The sequence below is a fragment of the Otolemur garnettii genome, unplaced genomic scaffold (assembly GCF_000181295.1).
Source record: "Otolemur garnettii isolate 467f Iridium unplaced genomic scaffold, OtoGar3 scaffold00031, whole genome shotgun sequence".
Classification (NCBI taxonomy): domain Eukaryota; kingdom Metazoa; phylum Chordata; class Mammalia; order Primates; family Galagidae; genus Otolemur; species Otolemur garnettii.
This window is the reverse complement of record NW_003852426.1, coordinates 11,711,325-11,721,646: the sequence shown is the minus strand read 5'-3', so window position 1 is coordinate 11,721,646 and position 10,322 is coordinate 11,711,325. Positions and strand designations below refer to the sequence as shown.

At 44.7% G+C, this 10,322-nt stretch overlaps 1 protein-coding gene and 1 pseudogene across 1 annotated transcript in view; both read right to left on the bottom strand.

Annotated features, from left to right (window-relative positions):
* Window positions 1-991, bottom strand: part of LOC100941131 — a 14,228-nt pseudogene extending 13,237 nt beyond the window's left edge.
* A 2,892-nt stretch (window positions 992-3,883) lies between these two features.
* The window catches only part of LOC100952087 (adenylate cyclase type 10-like), a 44,277-nt gene continuing 37,838 nt past the window's right edge, over window positions 3,884-10,322 (bottom strand). Inside the window, exons 26-33 of the mRNA XM_023512817.1 lie at window positions 10,039-10,195; window positions 7,651-7,855; window positions 7,464-7,560; window positions 6,844-6,962; window positions 6,471-6,588; window positions 5,870-6,068; window positions 5,007-5,220; window positions 3,884-4,065 (exon numbers count right to left, since the gene is read on the bottom strand). Coding sequence (XP_023368585.1) covers window positions 4,007-4,065; window positions 5,007-5,220; window positions 5,870-6,068; window positions 6,471-6,588; window positions 6,844-6,962; window positions 7,464-7,560; window positions 7,651-7,855; window positions 10,039-10,195 — 1,168 coding nt within the window. The 3' untranslated portion in view covers window positions 3,884-4,006. The remainder of the gene's footprint in view (window positions 4,066-5,006; window positions 5,221-5,869; window positions 6,069-6,470; window positions 6,589-6,843; window positions 6,963-7,463; window positions 7,561-7,650; window positions 7,856-10,038; window positions 10,196-10,322) is intronic.

Genomic DNA, 10,322 nt, shown 5'->3' with positions numbered 1-10,322 from the left:
TCTGAACTCGATTTCTGACATCCCAGCCATTTGCGTGTGGATGGGGTCTTCAATTGTGTCTTCCCTCTTTTCCCTTAGAGGACTTGATCTACTCTGGTTATTTGAGTTGCCAGAGTTTTTCCACTGGTTCCGTCCCATGCTGAGTTTACCTTGTTTGGAGGCCTTATCAGAACTGTTCAGTTGATGGCTTCTTCTGGTTGCCCAGAGAAACAGGCAGAGCGTGTCTGTTGTCTTCTCCCAGTTCTCGGGTGCTGGGGCAGCTGGGGTGCAGTGGAACAGCAGCAGCTGCACTGGAGTGTGTGTGGCCAAATTAGACCTCGTTCAGCCTGCCAGGCGCCCAGGGGGCAGGAAACTGGCAGCAGCCAGATTGGTCCTAGTTCGGCCCCTCTGGGGCAACTGGTGGAACAGGGGAACTGTAGTGGCTAGATCAGTCCTAGTTCAGCACCCTGGAGCAGCCAGAGGGTAGGGGAATGGCAGCGGTAGCGCAGGGTACACGAGCGACCAGATCAGTCCTAGTTCAGCCCCACGAGAGTAGCTGGGGGGGGGGAAGCGGGGGACTACTTCACCATTGCCTGTTGGATGCTTGCGGCGCTAGCAAGCCGATCTGTGCCCTCCCAGTGTGGGAGCCCGGAGCGAGGGACTCCTCCACCTCTGTCCAAGGGACGTATGTGGCTCTAGCAAATAGTTCTGGGCCCTCCAAGAGTGGTAGACCCCTCCACCACTACCTGCAGGGTGAGCGTGGCTCTAGCAAGCAGTTCTAGGTCCGCCCAGCTTGGGAGCCTGGAGCGGGGAACACCTCCCCTGGCCCCCGTGGGGTGTGTGTGTCTCTCGCAAGCTGTTTTGGGTCTACCTGGAATGGAGGATTTCTCTGCCTCTGCCTGCGGGATGCCTGCAGCCCTAGCGAGCAGTACAGGGTCTGCCCAGAGCAGGAGCCTGCTGCCCGTAAGGCGTGCAACTCTAGCAAGCAGTTTTGGGGCCCGCCCAGCTCCATGAGGGCAAAGGGACCCACTCAGCAACTGGGTTAGTCTGGGAAGGTTAATACCTCCTTCCCTACCTTACACCCAGTCACTCGTGGTCCCTCAGGTCCGTGACCCTATTTACTCTAGTAGGCCACTGCTCCAGGGTTTACCTGGAAAATCAGCCAGAAATCTGAGTTCGACAGGGGGGCCTTGCGTGTTTAAATTAGGCTTCTGTCCAGCTAGATTTCTCTCCAAACCTTGGAGTGAGTGGGTGGGGACTCCTCAGAGTTCAATGTTGCAGGTGAAGAATATATAGTTTTATATAGTTCAAACCTTCCCTCAACCATACACCCGGGGTGCCCCTTTGAATAGTCCTTGGGTGGTCTACCAGGTTTGAGGGGTCCAAATCAGTTGTCCCAGTCAGCACCCATTTCAGGTGGAAGAGTTCAAATGTCTCTGGGAGCTAGACAAGAGGGGTCTGCTTGCAGTTCAGATATAACTTGCTCCAGTGCTCCGCGAGGGCAAAGGGATCCACCTGGCAAATGGGTTAGTTTGGGAAGGTTAATACCTCCTTCCCCACTTTGCACCCAGTCACTCGTAATCCCCCAGGTCTGTGGCCCTATTCACTCCAGTAGGCCACTGCTCCCGGGGTTTACCTGGCAAAATCAGCCAGAAATCTGAGTTCAGCAGGGGGGCCTTGCCTGTTTAAATTAGGCTTCTGTCTGGCTAGATTTCTCTGTAAATCAGAGGTTGCATTCAGCTTTAAACTCAGGTGTCAATTCTAGCCTCTGCCTGCCCACTGCCTTTGTCTCAGCCGCAGTAGCCCCCTGAGGGCTGGCGCTCCACCCAAGAAAGTTAAGTGCGCCCTGCCTGTGGCTGCTGTCCGGAACCTTTGCTTGCTCAAAGGATTGGGGCTAGAATGGCATGCCACTCAGGATGCCACCGTTTCTGCACTGGCGTCCCCCGAGCTGATCCTCCTCTCCTCACGCCCGCACCACAGTCAGCACAGAACAGCATCAGCCCTTTCCCCCTCAACTTCTCTCAAGGAGATGCCCAAGAATCAGGACTCCATAGGTAATAAACCTCCAGATCTTGGAGTGGGTGGGTGGGGACTCCTCGGAGTTCAACGTTGCAGGTGGGGAATATATACAGATTTATACAGTTTTATGTCTGGCTGGAGGGTGCCGTGGCACGCCAGCAGGGGTAGGAGGTCCAGTTTTTAGGGGGTCTCTCCCGTGGAATAGAGTGGAAGTTTGAACTCTGCTTGCTTGTTTGCATGGAGTAAACTGTGAGCCCTTGTTGTGGGTGAGGGGAGTCACATCCGCTTGGTGGTGGATTTTGTACCTTTTGGTTGTATTTTTGGGGTCGCAGCTCGCCTCAGGAAGGTTGAAGTGCACTCTTCAATCTTCTCTCTTGTCTCTGCTCCAAACCATCAGTTAATTTGCTAAGCTTCTGTCCTTTCAGCCTCCTTCTGGATGGGAGCTTCTATAAAAAGCTGGCTGCAGTCCGCCATCTTGGCTCCGCCCCTAGAGTGGTTTTGATATGCATTTCTCTGATGATTAAAGACGATGAGCAGTTTTTTATGTGTTTTCCTGTGTTAAAGTCTCTTGCCCACTTATATAGAGGGTTGTTTGCACTTTTCTTATTGAGTTCTCTGTATATTCTAGTTATCAGGCCTTTGCCAGATTCATAACATGCCAAACTCCTCTCCCATTTTGAGGGCTGTTTGCTCTGTTTGTGGTACTCTTAGTTGTGCAAAAGCTTTTAGCTTGATCAAGTCCCCATTATTTATCTTTTGGTGTTGCTGCAATTGCTAGGGGGGTCCTTGCTCATAAAGTTTTTCCCAGGCCAGTACCTTCAAGTGTTTTCTAAATGGGTAAATTTTATGTTATGTGTATTTTATATGTTTCCAAAAGGGAATGCAAAAAAAAAAAAAAAAAGGAAAGCAGGATGCAGCACATATATACTATTGCTTTCATTTACATAGAATGATCCTGCCAGGACAAGCAAAGATGTGGAAATACTGATTACTTCTAGGGAGGACAGGAATGGGCAAGAGTTTTTCATTGTTACATACTTTTGTTGTTCCTTTTGAATTTTGTATCATATAAATGTAATATCTATTTTCAAATACAAGAACTGAGCAGATAATAGTAACAATTACTGTATGCTTACTATGTGCCAGGTACTGTTCTAAATGCTGTATATTCATTTAATCTTCATAATAACATTCTTTTGTCCTATTTTTATCTCATGTGTAATGTGGGAAAATAATAGTACTTGCCTTATAGAATTGATAAGGATATAGAGAATGTATTTTAAGCACAGAGAAAGTAAACAATAAATGGTAGCTATAATAACATTCCCTGATTGACTCTATGGACACTAGACGATTGAGTAATAAAGTATAAAAAAAAAATCAGTGGGAAAATCATACTCTGTGGAAGAAAGACTATCAAACAGATAAAAGCCTAAGATGGCAGCTACAAATAGAGAGGAGAAAAAGGAAGGAAGCTAGAGTCATATACATCCTGGCAACTTCACAATTTCATGGGAGTGCCCAAATCACATAAGACAAAGGAGAAATGGATTCCCCCAACCCTATGTACTTCTGAAAAGATGAACCTATTAACAAATCTGTATCTAAAGAGGACAACACCAAAGCACATGGCACTGCCAGCTTTTAAGTAAAAACAACCCTCTTATTAGGGTATTGGTTTTCCATCTGCTAATGGATCCCACCTTATAAAATAAATCAGTTCATCTCAAAGCTTCTAACCCAGGGTTAGAACCCAGGGTTCTAACTTTTGTTACAGTTGTACAGTTGTACTAATGACTGTCAAAGAGTTAAAAAAAAAAGATTTAAGTGGCATGCTTCAGAAACATAGGCTTTTATTCTGATAAAGATATAGATAGCAGTGACTGTAAAAGACTAGTATATTTGATATGTACACTACACAGTATCTTAAAGAGGGGAATCTGGGGCATTTCCTTTCCCTGTGTTATCTACAATGAGAGAAGCATGCTCCCTTCAGATTATTACTCTTTTAACACATATATTCTTGAGTTTCTTCTGCATCCTTGACATCAGCCACTCTGTCAAATCCTGAAAGGAGGAACATAAAGAATATCACAAACACAAGGAATGCCCAGAGCAATTATAAATTTAACTAGTGGCCCTAGGAAAGGAAGAGATCTGAAGGGCCCGGAAGAAAAGCACTATTTTCTTTCCTCTTTTTCTTGCCTTCCTCTCACCATTTACTTCCACAGACATTACACTGTGACTTTTAAGGCCTTCTCCCCTTAGTGACCATCCAGCTGCTCCAAGGAAACAATTCAGTTAAGTTGGGACCAACGATAAACCTGAGGGTTATACATGCTGAAACAAAGGACTCAAAGAGACAGAACTACTGTTTAATAATATAAAAGATCCTTGTCTGTCTAGGCGGCAGAGTCTGGCACTAGGGAAAGGACTATACTTAAAGATGAAGATTAATTCTTGGGTGGCGCCTATGGCTCAAAGGAGTAGGGTGCTAGCCCCATATGCCAGAGGTGGCAGGTTCAAACCCAGCCCCACCAAAAAACTGCAAAAAAAAAAAAAAAAAAAAAAGATGAAGACTAATGCTTTACAATTGTGTGTCACATTTTACTTTAGAGGTGCAGCCTTTAAATGCTCTTGAGCAAGAATGTGAGACTACTGTTTTTTTTTTTTTTTTTTTGAGACAAGGTCTCTGTCACCCTGGGTAGAGTGCAGTAGCATCATTGTAGCTTATTGCAACTTTAAACTCCTGAGCTCAAGTGATCCTCCTGCCTCAGCCTCCTGAGTAGCTAGTACTACAGGCATGTGCCACCATACCTAGCTAATTTTTCTATTTTTTGGGGAAGGTGGGGTCTTGCTCTTACTCAGGCTGGTGTGGACCTCCTGAGCTCAAGTGACCCTCCTGCCTTGGCCTCCCAAAGTGATAGGATTACAAGCGTGAGCCACCATGCCCAGCTGAGACTGTTCTTTACGTCTCTTACACAAGAGTTCCAAGAAGAAATGCTTACTCTCCATTCCTAAATTTCTTCCATAAGAGTTGTTTTCCTCCAGTGATTCTTCCTCTAGCCAAATCCTGGTCAAGTGGTTGTCAAAAGGTCTGATGATGCTAGTGAAGTACATGGATTCTCTCTTTCCACATCTCATTACAGAGGCCTTAAGCTCAGAGACCCACTGATGATAAACAGGGCAGGTCACACATCGAGAGAAAAACTCCTTAAAGTACTGAAAAGAAAAGAGGGTTCATTAGACCTGGAATTAGTACTTTCTTCCCCTAACACTCCACTTCATCAGAACTTACCACAGTCCCCACTCAGCACGTTCACTCAGGCATTAGGGAAACAGGAAGGAGTTATTGATAGCAAAGTAGATCTGGGAAATTGGTTTTAGGGTACAGAGGAATTAAAATACGTCTTTTTTTTCAAGTTCAGATCTGTTTGTTTTAAAATGTTTTATTTTTAATTATTATGGCTACATAATACTTTTATATATTCAGGAGATACATGTGATGTTATGATACAGTCATATAATATGTAATAGTCAAATCTTGGGGTATCTATCACCTCTACTGCCTAAGCCAAAGAGTAGGTCCACTGAGAAGGGCCAGATGTTAACATTTCAATGTTAACAGGTAGTAGCTGTGCAAAGAAAGAAAGCTAAGAAACCAAGACCTGATCTAGAGGTTAGAATACTTGGTAGGATATAAGCAGTAGGTGGAAACTGTCTGGGTGGAGAAATAAAGGGCTCAAGGAAAAAAGGAAGACAAAGTTAGGGAGAGGAGGACTAAGGGAGAGATGTAAGTGTCAGAAAGAGTATCACAGGGTGGAACCAAATGAGTTGGGTGTTGGCTGAAGGATAGTGGAGAAATAGGTACCTTGAGGGTTTGGCTGCGAGTCTCTGAGGGAATATGCATGAAGATACCCTCTGGCATTTTCTGTAACATTAGTACGTGGCACTCTAGAAATCGGACAAAGCCATGTGAACCAAATAGTGAGGCATTGGTTCTCTTCACCAGCTGGCAGGCCTTGGATAAATGGTGCTCAAACAGGTCCCACTGTGCGTCCTGGGCAAACCTGAGGGAAAGAGTTATGACTCTCAGCTTTATCTTTTGCTTACCAACCCTGACTTTTTCATAAAACTGTCACTTCTTTAAGGCTCTAATTAACTTCCTGAGAAGTCAGAATTGTGATGCTGCAAAGTGGCTAAGGCTACTAATTCACACACAAGGAGACCACTGATACTCAACCTTGTCATGGGTTACTCTAGCTAGCATTTATAAGTGACTATAAACTGAACCTTCAACACATAGTCCCAAAACTGTTAAGGGGACAAGAACCATTCTAATAAGAAAGTATGGGAGATGAATGGTCTTTAAAAGTTGATTACAGATGTTGAATAGTTCTGCCTGGAGAAGTGAGATAGCTTAAGTAACTTAAATTTCTACCCTTTCCCAGAGACCTCAAAAAAGACATTACCACATGGCCAGGGAGGAGTAGATCCCTAGCATGACATTGCTCTGAGAGGTTAGAACACAGCTATGCTCATAGTGTTCAATGAACTGCAGACATTCGCTAAAAGGCCGACACAGCAATCCTGTGGACAGAGAAGGTAACGAGGGTAATATATATTGTCAGTGTAGGAACTGGGGAATAAAAGGTGTGTGGTACAGTGGAGTAAACAAACCCTGAAAGGCAGACACCACTGAGTCACAACAGGGTTCCCACACTTTAAGGAGCCATGAGCAAAGCACAGAGGCCATAGGCTCATGACTGTCTATTGTCCTAAACCTAGGGCCCCAGCTAAGGCCTGAACCCCTGAGGAGTACAGTAGAGTCTGTGTAAGATTTACCTTTTCCGTAGAGCAGCAGATCTAAGCAAGCAGAGTAAAAGCAGGCCAGGCCAAGGACATCATGCCCCTGGGAAATGAGCGCCCACTGACTCTCCAACACATGGACACACAGATCAAATCTGCCGAAAGACAGAGGTACTCGGACCAGCTAGGAAGTGAGGAGGATGGTAAAGGAAAGGAGGGGAACTTACACTTTCAAAGCAGCCTAAAATCCCCTAAATCTCCCGTCCAAAGCTCTATTTCCATAGAGAACACCTGGAATCATACCTGTCTCGAGGACAAGGAGGTGAGAAAATGCCTCTGAGGTAGTTTCTGGGGTCCTAAGCTACTGCAATTCTCTACCTTCTTACAGAAAGATGAATTAAAAAAGGAAAACAAGAGTTTGTCCACGAGCCCCAGGTGGTGAGAAATATGTAGCAGCTCAGACTCTTGCATTTCCCCTCCCAACTCTCCTGCCCAACACTGAAAATAATGCTCGGAGGGGTCAAGGGAAAGACATCTCTAGACATGGAAATAGAAAGACAGCATCTCTACCTCCACCTTTACTCCAAACTTCACTACCAAAACATATCCACCCCTCTTACAAAGCAAAAACAAATGAGAGAAAATGATCTTAATACTTCTTCTTCAGAAATGCAGATCTGAAGAGAACTGAAAGAACCAGATTCTCCAGCGCTGGTTTCTTGAGGTATCTGCATATCTCATGAGCTTGAAAACCTAAGGAGGTTAAAGAACATTTGGTGTGAGGTCTAGCTATGATCCAAGACTCTCTAAAAGCCCTAGGCCACCAGCCCTAAACCCTATTACCCAGCTTGATGGAGAAGTCAAGATGGCCAAGGCAGAGCTTGGTGTAGGCCAGGGCCTGCATGAGCTGGGCTGTGGTCAACAATCCCTCCCTTGAGAACCAACATAGGGTGCTCTTCTGAATGGCTATCTGTTCACAGTGCAGCCACTTCTCCCGATTGCCCATGTTCTGGGACAACTGGGAGAGGTCCAAGTAGGTAGAGACGATCTGCAGGGCAACAAACAGAGGGCAAAACATCCCACTGTACATTCACACGGTGTTTCCATTTCACCCCCTTCCTGTGTAAAAGCCTGGTGCCACGCTGCTCACTCAGTCTAGACTCCTGGTGTCGCTTCCACTCCAGCTAGGAAATCAAGCTCCTTCCCATTCTAGGACTTCTAATGGATCATTCTCACTGCCTGTCCTTTAAACAAACCATTTACCCTACATGCCTCTTTTCTTTCTCTCCATTCCAAGACTTTCCTCTTCAAAACACAATCAAATTGTTTCTTCTTTGTTTTCTGTAATTAAGGCCTGAGAGCTCTTCAGGACTGCTTCCTAGATCTTTATTATGTACATCTACATGCACATGTGACACAGATAATGGCTCATTTTTTGTTGAAACACTGTCTTTCCTCCTGTCTCCCTGGCAACTTATTCTCAGTTTCTTTCACTGGTTTCTCCTCATCACCTGACCTTTTAAAATTGGAACTTTTACCTCAGTCCTTGGACCTCTTTTCTATGCTCATTCCCTCAGTGGTTTCCCAGTTTTATGGCTTTAAATAGCATTTGCACACTGATGCTCCTGTATTTCCAGATCAGACCTTTCCCATATCCAGGTACTACTCCACGTCTCCATCTGGGTGTCTAACAGGCATCTCAAATTAAACATGCCCAAGGCTGAGCTCCCAAATCTTCCCCTAAACATGTTCTTTTTGCAGACTTTTCCATCCCAATTAAGAGCAACAATATCCCTCTAGAGAAGTTCAGGTCACAAATTTTGAGATTATCTTTGACTTTCTCTTTCTCTCACATTCTAGAACTGATCCATGAGTGAATCCTGTTGGTTCTTTCTTGGCAAAAGACCACTGCTCACTTCTGTCATTTTAATAGTATAAGCCACCGCATCTTGCCTAAATTACCACAGTAGCCCTCTAATTGGTCTCCCTGCTTCCTCTCTTGCTCCCTTCAGTTTTTCTTAACATAGTAGCTAGAATAATCTTATTAAACTATAAGCAGATCTTGTTGCCCATCTTTTCTGAATCTACCAATGACTCTCCATTTCTTTTAAAGTAAAAGCCAAAATCCCTATAAGAGCTACACCATCGACTACCAGCCCTTCCCCATCCCCTCAGACCTCATCTCCTGGCTCATGTTCTAGTCACATGGGCCCTCTCCTCTAGTCACATGGGCCTTCTCATTCTCCCTCAGACACAGAGAGTAGCCTTGGGTATTCACTGTGCCCTTGGCCTGTACACTCTTCTAGACAGCCTGGCTTACTTTTTCACCTCCCTCAGATATTTGCTCCAATGTTTTATGTTTTATCTGCTCAGTGAGGCATTCCCTGACCATGTTATTTTAAAACTGCACCCTATCCCCATCTCACAGAACCCCATGTCCCCCTGCATCCTTTTTATTTTTTCTCCATTGCATATAAATATATTATCACCTATGTGTTTTCTTATTATATTTCCTTGGAGCTAAAATCAGTGTCCAGAATATAATAGGTATTCATCAATTATTTGTTAAATATATGGATAAAAGAGAAAGATAGACACTAAAATTAGGAGGACACATTTCCTTTTTTTTTTTCCTAAGTCAGATGTTCTAATTCTCCTTCTTCTTTTTTTTTATATAAAAGACAAAGTCTTACTTTGTTACCCTTGGTAGGGTGCTGTGGCATCACAACTCACAGCAACCTCCATTTCTTGGGCTTAGGCGTTTCTCCTGCCTCAGCCTCCCGAGTAGCTGGAACTACAGGTGCCTGCCACAACACTCAGCTATTTTTTTGTTGCAGTTTGGCCAAGGCCGGGTTCGAACCTGCCACCCTTGGTATATGGGGCCAGTGCCCTATTCACTGAGCTACAGGTGCCACCCTATTCTAATCCTTTTTAGTTCACAAGTTTCTTTGAGCATCTGATGACAGCTATGGTCCCTTCCCTACCTCCCACCATTCCTCAAATGCTCCTTTGAACATAAACACAAAATTCTGCTTTCAGTCTGGGAGTTCACAGATAACCTCATAACTGGAAACCCATTTATAAACTGCAAATTGAAGAACCTGCTCAAACATGTGATTAGTGGTGTCCAGTTAAGTGGAGATATTTGGGAACTATGCTTGGAAAACCAGAGTTTTTGTCCATAGTACTTGAGGTTTCTAAGTGAGGTCTGAAAGTAAAGGAATTGCTCACCTGGGCTTCACTTGCAAACTCCTCAGCTGAATTCTTCTGCATAAGAGTGGCCAGGCAGGCAAACCTGCGGCTACTGGCTGTGGCCTCTAAGTTATAGAGCTGCCAGAGTAGGGACAGGCAGTGCACCTGCTGCTGCAGGACTGCCAACTTCTTCTTACTGTTGTGAAGCACAGAGTGTTTAGCATACACTTATTCCTCATCACTGCTCAACTTTCCCTCCCCACAAGAGATCCAAGCCTACTCATCATAGGGCCACCCACAGACTTTCTTTCTTTTTTTTTTTT